Source organism: Oncorhynchus clarkii, chromosome 29 (genome assembly GCF_045791955.1).
Source record: "Oncorhynchus clarkii lewisi isolate Uvic-CL-2024 chromosome 29, UVic_Ocla_1.0, whole genome shotgun sequence".
Classification (NCBI taxonomy): Eukaryota; Metazoa; Chordata; class Actinopteri; order Salmoniformes; family Salmonidae; genus Oncorhynchus; species Oncorhynchus clarkii.
The window spans coordinates 14213937-14227014 of record NC_092175.1 but is presented as its reverse complement, the minus strand read 5'-3'; the positions used below and the strand labels follow the sequence as shown (position 1 = coordinate 14227014).

Sequence of the window (13078 nt, the reverse complement as noted above, 5' to 3'; positions counted from 1 at the left end):
CTTGTAGCTAGCTAGCAAGCTAAACAATTAACCATAATCCCATCTCATAACGTTACTACCCTGCATGAATCTGCAGGTAGATAACCAACCAGGTTCAATTTGAGCCAGCTAACATTAGGCTATAACTAGCAATGCAAATGGCTCAGAGATATGAATAATATTACTACACAGATCATACACGTAACATTAGCTAACTAGCCAGCTAACGTTAGCTAACTAGCTAACAGTAGGCTTTAACTTGAAATGATAACGACTTTCTGACAAAATGAGAAATGTCATATCTGAAAATGTAGCTAGCTAGACTATCTTACCCGTAAACATGGATGGACGCTTCTCCCTCTCTCTCACGGATGCCATGGTTACCCTTAGTTTGAAGACGTAATCCAGAGTCAGGTGTTTTATACAACAGTTCTCTTTTTGACTCCGTCTGCATATTTGCAATCAAACGCCAGAATTATATCCATCTCCTTAGCTATCATACTTTAATTCCACTGCCTTCAAAACTCGGGTTTTCCAGAAAGTGGAGAGCAACACTTATGCAGTGTTAGCAGATTATAAATTATTACCTACACATAATGACCAGCTCATGTTATAGACAGCAGCGAGCTACATGGCAGATCAATTCGAACTCATCTCTCTGCATGTCGAGCCTACGAGCCTACTCATTACCTAGGCCGATCATGGCTGGCGGGATGGTTGTTGTCTTTTTTTGTGGCTAAACCAACTAGGCTCGTAATTTAACAATTTTATTAATATTTACAGATGGCATACAAGTTTATTATTAAGGCACATGAAGTTCACATGTTCCAGAAGGCATTTCTGCCTAAAAACGCATTTTGATAATAAAAATAAATAAAAAAATGGCGCGACATTTTTTTCCTGAAACGAGTCACGTGGATAAGTCGAAGGGTATGAATACTTTCTGAAGGCATTGTAATTATAAAAAAAATTCAGACCTGGATAATACATATTATTCCAGTACTGGAGAACAGACAATCATGAATTTAATCTCATCCTTGAGGGAGTGAAGATCGCCAATTTCCAAATTCAATGGTGTGAATAACAATATGCCCTTTTGTCTGAGGAAACTCTCAATGACATGCATTAATCAGATTGACTGTGGGACTGTTAAATGTGGCTAACTGCTAACTCCGTATGTGTTGTCTATGGGATAGTGCTAATGGCTAGCTAACTCGGTGTGTGTTTCTATGGGATATTGCTAACGGCTAGTCAACTCAGTTGGTTTTTCTGTGTGGGATATTGTTGCTAACTTCTAGCTAACTCTGTATGTGTTGTCTGTGGGATTTTGCTAAGTACTAACTATAACTGAGTGTGTTGTCGTTTCCAAGATGAGATCAACTGGCCGGAAGGAGAAGATGCTCCCCCTGCCGACTCCCAGGAACTGATCACCCTGCTACTCAGACAGAACCCTCTGGAGAGAATGGGAACAGGTAGGAGGCACAAGTTGTGCACAACACATGCCACATACAAATACCTTTTTCACTCTACCAAACCAAACCAAGCTGTACTAGGGTGGCCTGGTTTCACATCCACCAAGCAGATTACGGTTAGAGTCGGCCCCATATTTATGTGAGTCAGGCAAAATATTGGATTTATTGGGGCTACGTTTAATTTGTTGAAACTCAGCACAGGGTACAGGAAATGAAATGTTTTCTATTATTAGAGGTTGAAGGTGTTCAAAGGTTTACTAACAGTTATGACCTACCAGGGAGCGTCCTCTCCCCTCAGTTAAAACTGTCCAGGTACAGACAGTGGTTATTGTCATAACTCTCTTGGTGCCTTCTCAGCACAGCCCGTTATTTAAAGATACAAGGCTGGACAAATGGGATCAAACAAATGGGCGGAACAGTTTATCACAAAACCCCGCTGCCTCACCTTTTCCTTTCCCCAATTACAATAATTCCTCCCGGGCCACCTCGAATGTCGACCCGGGCAAGGTCACGCATCTTCAGCGTCTGCGAATCATAAACATTGTCCCTGACCTGAGATGAAGCCACGGGCTCCCCACTGTGTCTTAAATGGCACCCTATTTGCTATATAGGGCTCTGGTCAAAAGTAGTGCACCGTGAAGGGAATCGGGTGCCATTTGGGACGTAGCCTTTGTCTCCTGCACAGCACTGTATTCATCAGATCCAGAGGTTGGGGTCGAACTATTCATCGGCGGCCCTCCGTCTCTTCCTCAAAGGTCACCGGCAGGAAATTGCACTGCATAATTGATGGCTGGTGATGTCACTTTTGGGTGCTGGCCAGTAAAAAAGAGGATGAAATGTTAGCGTCTGCATTTCCTTCTGTGTTGGGTCAGTGGCACCGCTGTCCAATGTCAACTTTTGTCTTGAATGGACCAGAAGTTTGTATGTTGGTACTTGCAGTAGGACTATGTGTGCAAGATATCTGTGTCCATCTCTGTGAGTCTGTTTGTGTATGCAGAGGTGGAAAAAGTACCCCATTTGCCATACTTGAGTAGAAGTAAAGATACCTAAATAGAAAATGACTCAAGTGAGAGTCATTTGAGTCACAGAGTAAAATACTACTTGAGTAAAAGTCTAAAAGTATTTGGTTTTAAATATACTTAAGTATCAAAAGTAAAAGTACAAATAATTTAAAATTCCTTATATTAAGCAAACCAGATGGCGCCTTTTTCTTGTTTTTTTGTATTGTACGGAAAGCCAGGGGCACACTCCAACACTTAGACATAATTTGTGTGTTCAGTGAGACCGCCAGATCAAAGGCAGTAGCGATGCCATGGATGTTCTCTTGATAAGCGTGTGAATTGAACACTTTTCCTGTTCTGCTCAGCATTCAAAATATAACAAATACTTGTGGGTGTCAGGGAAAATGTATGGAGTAAAAAGATAATTATTTTCTTTAGGAATGTAGTTAAGTAAAAGTAGAAATTGTCCGAAAAAGACATAGTAAAGTACAGATACAACAAAACACTACTTAAGTCGTACTTCAAAGTATTTTTCTTAAGTACTTTACACCACTGTGTGTATGCGTGTGTGTACAGTGCATTCATAAAGTATTCAGACCCCTTGACTTTTTCCACATTTTGTTACGTTACAACCTTATTCTAAAATGGATTCAAAAAAAATTGCCCCCTCATCAATACGCCATAATGACAAAGCTTAAAACAAAAAAACAGTACATTTACATAAGTATTCAGACCCTTTACTCAGTACTTTGTTGAAGCACCTTTGGCAGCGATTACAGCCTCGAGCCTTCTTGTGTATGACACTACAAGCTTGGCACACCTGTATTTGGGGAGTTTCTCCCATTCTTCTCTGCATATTCTCTCAAGCTCTGTCAGGTTATATGTGTCTGTTCATAATGTGTTTGTGCATCCTTCCTTAGGCGGTGCGTATGAGGTGAAGCACCACCAGTTCTTCCACACTCTGGACTGGGACAGTCTGCTGAGACAGAAGGCTGAGTTCATCCCTCAGCTGGAGTCAGAGGACGACACCAGCTACTTCGACAGTGAGTCTAGTCTACTTCCTGCTCTTAAAAAGTACAGTAATCTATACTATAAAATACAGCTACTTCGACAGTGAGTCTAGTCTACTTCCTGCTCTTAAAAAGTACAGTAATCTACTATAGAATACAGCTACTTCAACAGTGAGTCTAGTCTACTTCCTGCTCTTAAAAAGTACAGTAATCTACTATAGAATACAGCTATTTCGACAGTGAGTCTAGTCTACTTCCTGCTATTAAAAAGTACAGTAATCTATACTATACAATACAGCTACTTCAAAATTGAAAGTTTTTTTTCCCCCCACAGCTCGATCAGATAGGTACCATCACCTGGAGACGGAGGAGGAGGAGGATACGAATGATGAAGACTTCAATGTGGAGCTACGACAGTTCTCCTCCTGCTCTCACAGGTTCTCCAAGGTGTGTTCTCTTTCTTTCTCTCGCTCTGTCGCTGTTTCTCTCACTCTCTCGGTAAGTCACAAAGCATTCACTCAAGGCATCACTGCTCGCACACTTCCATATCACTCCTTATAATGGAAAGCCAATTGTGTATCAATGAGGTCGTTACCTTAAACAGAAAATGATGGAATGATGATGGAACATCTGGAATGCTTTCAGTGTTAACTCAACATGTAAGATTTCATATGGAACAGACTTGGTTTGGTCCATAAGACATGCTATGCATCTTTACCCCAACCCCCTACATCATGTAATGTAAGTCTCAGCTTTGCATAAATGTTCTGCTGCAAATCAGATCTATTTTGGGAGAACGTAGAACACAATGCCAACACGTGCGCGTTGTTGTGCTGCATTGCAGTATGCTCTGCCTCTGAAAACAATGTGCCTTCGAAGGCAGGAGAATGGCTGAGGAAGAGTTTTTGTTCCGTGATCCACCACGACCCACCAGTTTATAGTGCACAGCCTAGCAGTCTAAGCAATGGCTGCTGCCGCTATTTTGGAATCACTGCCTGTTTTCTATAGTATCAAGGTCTGTCCCAACTTTTTCATACTATGAATGGATATATTTGTGAGTGATGTGTTTAGGTGTACAGTATTTTTTTTTCCTCTATGAGGACAGTCTGTAAGGTCTCTGTCTGTGTGTCTGTCCCTGCATGTGTCGGTCTCTCGGTCTGTGTGGTGTGTAGGTGTACAGCAGTTTGGACCTGTCCCGTGGCCAGCTGGAGGAGAAGGGCGAGACGGAGGAGAAGAAGAGTGAGAGCTCTCTGACTGTGGACTCTCTGAGCTGGACACCGGAGTTCACTGAAATGTACGCTTCACAATGTCCCTTCTGTTACACTCAAACTCTGATTAATGACCATCTATTGTTTTCACACACCTTTTGGTTCACTATTCATTCAGTTCTCATCACCATTACACTTGCAATGCATAACCCAATTAGTCAGTACAACAATTATAATACAGTAAACTAGTATGTTTTGAATGTTTCTTTTCTGAGGGTGGTTGATATTTACCCATTTCCATTTTCTCCCCTCAGGCACACCCTGTCCCGATCCTCGGACACAGAGAGCACTAGCATGGGCCTTCGCCCCCCCGGCCTGCTCCCCAAGTTTGCCATCTCGGCCGAGGCAGAGGACGGAGATGAGGAGTCCCTGGTCCTGGAGGACCCCAGCAAGGTGGCCTTCTCCGTCGGAGAGGACGAGGCTGACGCAACCACCCCCGGGAGCACCCACAGCGGGGCTACTCTCTCTGGTATGGAGGCCTGGGCCTAGAGCACTGGTTAGAGCTGGTAGAAGATGTAGGGATAATGCTAGATATGGGCATCATGTTGGGTGTTTAAGACTGTGGGTTCAACTGGTATTCAAAAGCAAAACAAAGTTATGATATGGTTCAAGGTTTTTAATGTGCTTGATTGTAACAAAACATGTATGGAACATTTTGGACATAATTGTATCCTGTTCTTCTTTGGTCTGTAGGTAGTTTCTCAGAGCACCTGGACCCGCTTCCTTCCAGGGATGAGGGCATAGACAGCCCTGACTCCTCCTCCAAGACTCCCATGGACCTGGGAGGGCAGCATGGCGGCCTGCAGCCCGATGGACATGGGGATAAGCATGGTGGTGTTGCCAAAGTTTCCAAGTCTGTCTCAGCTAGTGCCCTCTCCCTCATGATCCCTGGAGGTGAGAGGACACACACACACACACACACACACACAACCCCTGTGATCTCTAGCATTTCGATTTAGAGGAGGTTAGAGGACAGGATGAGGAGTAAGCGTGAGCACATAATTAGAATTAGAGCGATGGATTTCGAGAGAGGAGTGTGAAAGAGATGAAAGATGCCGAGATGAAAGATCTGTGTGAAATTGGCACAGCTCCTGCTGGGATGAGGCTCCATTTTATGGAGTGGCTGTGTGCGCAGTAGCCCAGAAGAGGAGCCACTAACTCGGTGGTGAGCTGAGAGGCCCTTCCACTGTTGGGAGGGGAGTAAATCCCTTAGGGCTCACTCCCAGCAGGGACACAGTAATTCATGGCTCCCAGGCTTTATAGGAACAGCTGGGTACTGAGGGGATTGCCACTGGAAACAGGTCAATAGAAATGACAGTAGCGGTCTTTGTATGTGTGTCTGTGTTTTTACCTTTAAATGAACCTCCACTGGGTTTTTGGTTTGAAGAATTTTTAGAATTCAAATTGATGGTGTGCTATTCAAAAAACGTTTATGGCAACACTTATTTAGCTTTCACACTATCTGGTAGATGCCCAGATTAGTCTCTTGATTGTATCACAATGGCCACATTATTTCCCCTAGTAAAAGCCTTTCATTAATGTGTGTCTCATATTGGTACAGATATCATTAGAAATGTCTTTCTCATTCTTCCAGTTATCTTACATGCTTTGTGATATTTACAGCCATTTTTAACCATTCAAAATAATGACATTTATTTGTCCGTCTTATTGTTCCAGATATCTTCGGGGTATCCCCTCTGGCCAGCCCCATATCCCCCTACTCCCTCTCTTCGGACCCATCTTCTCGTGACTCCTCCCCCAGCCGAGACTCCTCGCTCTGCGTCATCTGCCCTCGGCAGCCAATCATCATCCACAGCTCGGGGAAGAAGTTTGGTTTCACGCTGCGGGCCATCCCGGTGTACGCCTGCGACCGTGATGTCTACACTGTCTACCACACGGTCTTAGTAAGAACAGCCTTGTTTCACCATGTTGGGACATACACAGTCAAATAGCTAATGAAGTACCGGTAATACAGTACATTTCTGTTGGTCACTTTCATCCGTGTCATTGGATATTGAATAATACGTTAAGTGGCTGTATTCAATTAAACCTGTACCATGGGAAACAATGTTTTGTTTTTGTACTGCAATATGATCTCATTATTGAGTGATGATAGATACAAGTAGCTAACTGTGTTTCTATGTGTTTAGAATGTGGAGGACCCGGGTCCGGCCCTGAAGGCGGGGCTGAAAGCTGGTGACCTCATCACTCATGTGAATGGAGAGCCGGTCCACGGCCTGGTCCACACTGAGGTGGTGGAACTGCTGCTCAAGGTCAGAGAACCATTGGATATAAAGCTTTCATCAGATGTACTGTAACTGCTAGTAACAATTGTCCACAAAGGGTAGTGACGTAATCGTATAAGCATAAGGTATATTTTAAAGGTATTTCTAGTTTGCAACTTGATATTCTCATGATAGAGCACACATTGTTTATCTACCGGTAATTTCATTTACAGTAGTCCAGCCAACAATTTTTTTTATTTCCAACCCTGTTTCTAACTTAACACTCATTTTGGGCCAGTTTATCTTATGTGTCCATGTATCTGCTTCCTTTCCAGAGTGGCAGTAAGGTGGCCATCTCCACCACACCGTTTGAGAACACCTCCATCAAAACAGGGCCTGCCAGGAGGAACAGCTGCAGGAGCAAGATGATCCGACGCACCAAGAAGCCCAAGAAGGAGAAGACGCAAGAAAGGCATGTTTGGCTTTGTTGTTTTCTATATGAGAAACCATTTCATTATTAGATATGAACCAATGAACTAGATCTAGGTCTCTATACAGTGTGCTCTGTAGAGGTCACTATTAAGCTTGTACAGCAAGCGTTTTCAGGTTTTGTCATATACAGTATAACCACAGGGTGTAGCTGTGGCTCCTTGCAACAGTGCTAAAATTCCCCCCTGTCACTACTAGACAACGACAACTCTCATCACCACTGTCGGTCAAGTTTTTCATTCCAAAGATCTCACTGTGGCTTTCATTTTTGATTGACTGAATGGTTTTATTGGTTACTCAAGAACATAAACATTGTTATACCACCATTTAAGAACAATGATCATAACTCAGCAAAAAAAAACAAAAAAAACTGTCAACTGCATTTATTTTCCATAAACTTAACATGTGTAAATATTTCTATGAACATAACAATATTCAACAACCGAGACATAAACTGAACAAGTTCCACAGACATGTGACTAACACAAATTGAATAATGTGCCCCTGAACAAAGGGGGGGTCAAAATCAAAAGTAACAGTCAGTATCTGGTGTGGCCAGCAGCTGCATTAAGTACTGCAGTGCATCTCCTCCTCATGGACTGCACCAGATTTGCTGGTTCTTGCTGTGAGATGTTACCCCACTTTTCCACCAAGGCACCTGCAAGTTCCCGGACATTTCTGGGAGGAATGGCCCTAGCCCTCACCCTCCAATCCAACAGGTCCCAGATGAATCTTGTTATGTTCATACAAATATTTACACATGTTAAGTTTGCGGAAAATAAACGCATTTGACAGTGAGAGGACAGTTATTTATTTATTTTTTTAAGTTATAACACATTTTTAAGGATAGTTTTCTTAGATTAGACGCTCTCTAGAGTCTAGACCACAAATACATTCTAGTGAGTTTCTGGGCCTCATGCTGGTAGACTGACGTCGTCTTCTCTCCTCTCTCTCCAGGCGGCGGTCTGTGTTCAGGCGTTTTGCCATGCAGCCCTCCCCTCTGCTGCAGACCAGCCGTAGTTTCTCCTCTCTCAACCGCTCCCTGTCCTCTGGGGAGAGTCTCCCAGGGTCTCCTACCCACAGCCTGTCCCCCCGCTCCCCCACCGCAGCCTTCCGACCCACCCCCGACTTCAACCAGTCAGGTGAGATAGACTGTCAATCGTTCACATTCGATGGAATAAATTAAATGTACACAATAAAATACATTTTAGAATTGAGCAGTGTTTATCAGTGAAACAATCATTGTTTCTTAAATGAAGGTGTACAATATTTACCACTATAAAAGATTATTAGTTGAATAACGTCCTTCCCTCTTGTGTTTCCAGGTGGCAACTCCTCTCAGAGTAGCTCCCCGAGCTCCAGCGCTCCAAACTCCCCCGCAGGCTCCGGCCACATTCGTCCCAGCACCCTCCACGGCCTGGGCCCCAAACTGACGGGCCAGAGGCTCCGACAGGGCCGTCGCAAGTCCGCCGGCAGCATTCCCCTCTCCCCGCTGGCCCGCACCCCATCTCCGACCCCCCAGCCCACCTCCCCGCAGCGCTCACCATCTCCCTTACTCAGCCATGGGACCATGGGGATCTCCAAGACCACTCAGGCCTTCCCAGTCAAGATGCACTCTCCCCCCACCATTGTCCGCCACATGGTACGGCCCAAGAGTGCGGAGCCGCCCCGCTCGCCGCTCCTCCAGCGGGTGCAGTCGGAGGAGAAGCTGTCACCCTCCTACACGGGTGACAAGAAGCACCTGTGTTCCAGGAAGCACAGCCTGGAGGTGACCCAGGAAGAGGCCCTGGGAGAGGAGGTGCGTCCTGGGGACATGGACCACCACACCCTGCAGAGTGTGGAGGAGACGCCCAGCGAGCCTCCGGCCATCACCCGGGTCCGGCCGGCTGAGCAGGGCTGCCTCAAGAGGCCCGTTGGCCGCAAGATGGGTCGGCAGGAGTCTATGGAAGAGCTGGACAAGGAGAAACTAAAAGCCAAGGGGGTGATGAAGAAACAGGACTGGTCAGAGAGGCGAGAATCCCTGCAGAAGCAGGACGCTCTACAGGAGTCTGATACATCTGGTGCTGAAGGAGGAAGATGCCAGGGCAGAAGCCAAGGCTCAGATACAGTCTCACTGGAAGGCAAAGCTGCCAGCTTCACCCTAAAAGATGTTCTGTATAAGAAGCTGAACACGCGTGCCGGTGATGGCACCCCCGAACCACTAGGGGGCAATAGCGCTGACTCGTCTCTGTGCTCCATCCATCCTGACTGGAGCCCCCAGAAGCCTGAGTGGCAGCTGTCCAGGCAGAGCAAAGAGAGCGGTAAGCCAGACAGGCTTGATTTCAAGGCCCCCAACATGGAATTTGCCCGAAAGAGGCTGTCGTTCGAGGAGCGAGAAGACGGCTGCATGTGTCGGCTCTCTCCCGGCATTCATGAGAGCCTCCATTTTAGCTCCATACGTTCCAAGAGTCTGCAGCTGGACTCAGCGCTGGCTCTAGACCACATCAAAAGTACAATGAGCAGCGTCCACACCAGCCCTGAGGGCCTGAACCCCAAGATGTTCTCTGGGAGGGGGGAGGGAAGCGCCGTAGAGAAACTCCAGCTCATCTCCTCCAATGAAGGCTCCCTCAGGAAGACCTCCTCGGAATACAAGCTGGAGGGGCGTTTGGTCTCCTCCCTCAAACCCCTGGAGGGCACCCTGGACATTGGCCTTCTTTCCGGGCCAAGGGTGTCTAAAACAGACACCTGCCTCTCCAAGTTGGCTGACAGCGATGGCGGCTCAATAGGGATACCCACATGGCTGCAAAGCCCAGTTGAGCGGCAGGTGTTGATTCCCCTGCTCAAACCCTCTGACAAGCAGAAAAGCCCGCCCACCAGTATACTAAGCCCTGCAGCTGTTGTGACCCTCAGCAGCCCAGTTCCCGCCAAAGAGGCTAGTATTTCCAACACTGGGTTTAAATGCAGTAGCAGTGGTGAGATGCCACACGACAGACCTAGTCACAGTGAACCCCCTATGGCTTCCTCCAAGGCAGAGGTCTCTGACTTTGGTGGGAAACATGAGAGCAGGTCCAGTATGATAGCTCACGATCATAGGACATCCCGCCACAGCGCCCACTTTTCCCACTGCGGGAAGACACCCTCCATACGGGAGGTCAGCAACGAAGACCAGGAGGAGGAGGTGGAGCCACCTCAAGAGACTTCAGCTCCTGCACAGCACATCTCCAAGACATCCGATACAGTTGTCGCCGCAAAGCCAGGGAATCCCAGGAAGACTGCACCATCCGTCCCTGCCCCAAAAGTGGAGGTTCATACAACTGCCCCTCATGTAGCTGTACCAGTGAAGCAAAGTTCAGATTGTCAGTCAGGGCCCAGTTACCTGCAGAGCAATGAGAAACAAGGACCAGCTGAGAATACAGGTAGCATCACTACATTTGTACAATATATTTTAGAGCAGACTCCATACCTGTCAAAGCAGCAGATGTTATCCAGCAGTCCCTCGACAGGGACCACAATGCAATCGCCCATCCCTGCTCCAATACCTAGTCTTGGAGATAAGAACCGAACAAGTGGTCAAGCTTCTCAAAAACGGCATGGCACGGAGAAAACCCAGAATCCCGACACGGTTCAAAGAAACAGGCCAGTTCCAAACAATGCCAATGAACCTGCCAGTGTGTCTGCTGTTGAGGAGCTCCAAACTGCAAACGCAGGAAGAGATAAAATGACCCAAGTCAGAGAGACAAGTCCTAAAGTGGATGTAAAATGTGTTTTGGCGAAAGAAATGTTGTACAATGCAACTGGTAAAACAGAAGCAACACAAAGGTGTGATCAAAGAAAATATGCTTGTACCCTTAGCAGTCAGGTAGCAAATAGTAGTGTAGCGAAGCAAAGTAGAGAAGATCCCACTTCACCAAAGATGAAGGGTAGCAATGCAAAGACTGGAGAGCGAGAGCAGTTATCTTTAACAAATCGACCTTCTGAAAAGGCTTGGGTCAAAGGCGCTCTTGAGGCAGAAATACCCATCACTAAAAAGCAAACTGTTGATGTAAATATCAAAGAGACGAGTCCTGTGCGGACAGTGAAACAGTCCCCACCAAGTCCCGCTTCAACAAAACAAACGATCTTCAATCCCAAAACTAAGCCAAGATCTGACTCACCTCTCACTTCACAAACTTTTGGGAAGACAGAGGAGGAGAGGGGGATGTATGAAGCGAAAACTCCAGCCACGGCCCCAGTCGTCAAAGTGAGCCTGGATTCAAAACCGCAAGAGTCATCTCAGAAAACCTCGGTCTCAATGGTCAAAGAAATCCCAGACTCAAAACAGAAAGATCCCCTACTCAAAACCTCAGTCCAAAGCCATGTCAAAGAAAGTTCAGTCTCCAAACTAAAGGAATCTTTGTCCCAAATTCCTGCCCTAACTCCAGTTGTCAGACAAAACTCTGACCCAAGAAAGAAACAGAAAGAACCAGAACCCCACACCTTTGCCCCAACCCCAGCCCAAGTCATTAAAGATAACCTGGACTCAAAACAGAAATCAGCCCCTCAGAAAACCTCTATCTCAACCTCAATCAACTCCAAACAAAAGGAAATCACTACTTCAACAGTTGTCAGACAAATCATAGATTCAAAACATAAATCACCCCCTCACAAAACTCTTTCCCCAAACGCTACCACTGTCATGAAAGAGCCAGCCCATATCTTTGCTGCAACCCGACAAGCCCAGAAAGAGCCTCCGACCTGGTCCAGTGCTCCCTCCCAATCCGCCCCTTTACCAGTGGTGCCAGCCCCAGCAGTGAGAAGAGAAGCACACCCACCCAAAGGTGGAACTCTCTCAAGCAGGGCCAACGGCAGCACCGGACAGGAGGCTGTGGTCCAGACCTCTAGGGAGGACCAGGAGAAGCCGAGGGAAGAAGCCCCTAGGTCAGAAGGCCTTAGGTTGGACTCTTATAGGGGCCTGGGTGGGGTGGATGCCACAGGGCCAGCAGCCACCACCCCCAGCAACAGCACCCCCCAGGCCAAACTCAGCACAGCTGAACCAAGGGTCACTAACTCTGACAAGCAGGTAACCTCCAGCCGAAAAGAACAGGCTGACAAGAAGAAAGGGGAATCTGCTCAAGAGGTAGCGTCTGCACAGAAAAACACCAAGAGAGAGATTTCAAGAGTGGCTGCTGTGGTGAAAGAAGCCACAGGTTCAGACAAAGACTTGGCCCGACACAAGCAATCGAAGGATTTGCCACGTGGCCCCGCAAACAGGAAGTAAATGCTGGATTTAAAAATATGACGGCAGCCACCTTTGCTTTTGCGATATGTCAGAAATAAAACATTTTTGTTTTTGTTAGTAGTGTCATCATGCCTTATTTTTTTGAGAACCGGGGAAGCTGTTACTTCAGTGTTTATATTGCGTGAGAGAGACAGATTTTTGTGTGTTATCCTGAGTGTGTGTGGTGGTGATTGTGAATGCTTGGTCGATACAATAAATGTCTAATGTTTTTGGACTGAATGTAACTGATTTGCTGCTCATTTGTGGTTCTCTGCTGTGTGTAACAAAGGTGTCAAATTTGTATCTGGTGATTTGATTGGGGGCTTTATTTTTAATTGACAGCAGAGTGCAATGAGCAATCAATATGTCAGGGGGCACGTTGAATTGAATTGCACTGG

General features: G+C 46.3%; 1 protein-coding gene across 4 annotated transcripts in view; it reads left to right on the top strand.

The window, feature by feature from the left end:
• LOC139388803 (microtubule-associated serine/threonine-protein kinase 3-like) overlaps positions 1 to 12758 on the top strand; it is a 149142-nt gene extending 136384 nt beyond the window's left edge. For all 4 annotated transcript variants that reach the window (XM_071135734.1, XM_071135732.1, XM_071135736.1 and 1 more), the window contains 11 exons: positions 1350 to 1451; positions 3373 to 3495; positions 3797 to 3909; positions 4635 to 4756; positions 4985 to 5199; positions 5424 to 5624; positions 6408 to 6634; positions 6881 to 7003; positions 7291 to 7427; positions 8402 to 8586; positions 8770 to 12758. In XM_071135734.1, coding sequence (XP_070991835.1) covers positions 1350 to 1451; positions 3373 to 3495; positions 3797 to 3909; positions 4635 to 4756; positions 4985 to 5199; positions 5424 to 5624; positions 6408 to 6634; positions 6881 to 7003; positions 7291 to 7427; positions 8402 to 8586; positions 8770 to 12680 — 5459 coding nt within the window. In that variant the 3' untranslated portion in view covers positions 12681 to 12758. The remainder of the gene's footprint in view (positions 1 to 1349; positions 1452 to 3372; positions 3496 to 3796; positions 3910 to 4634; positions 4757 to 4984; positions 5200 to 5423; positions 5625 to 6407; positions 6635 to 6880; positions 7004 to 7290; positions 7428 to 8401; positions 8587 to 8769) is intronic.
• The last annotated feature ends 320 nt before the right edge of the window (positions 12759 to 13078 follow it).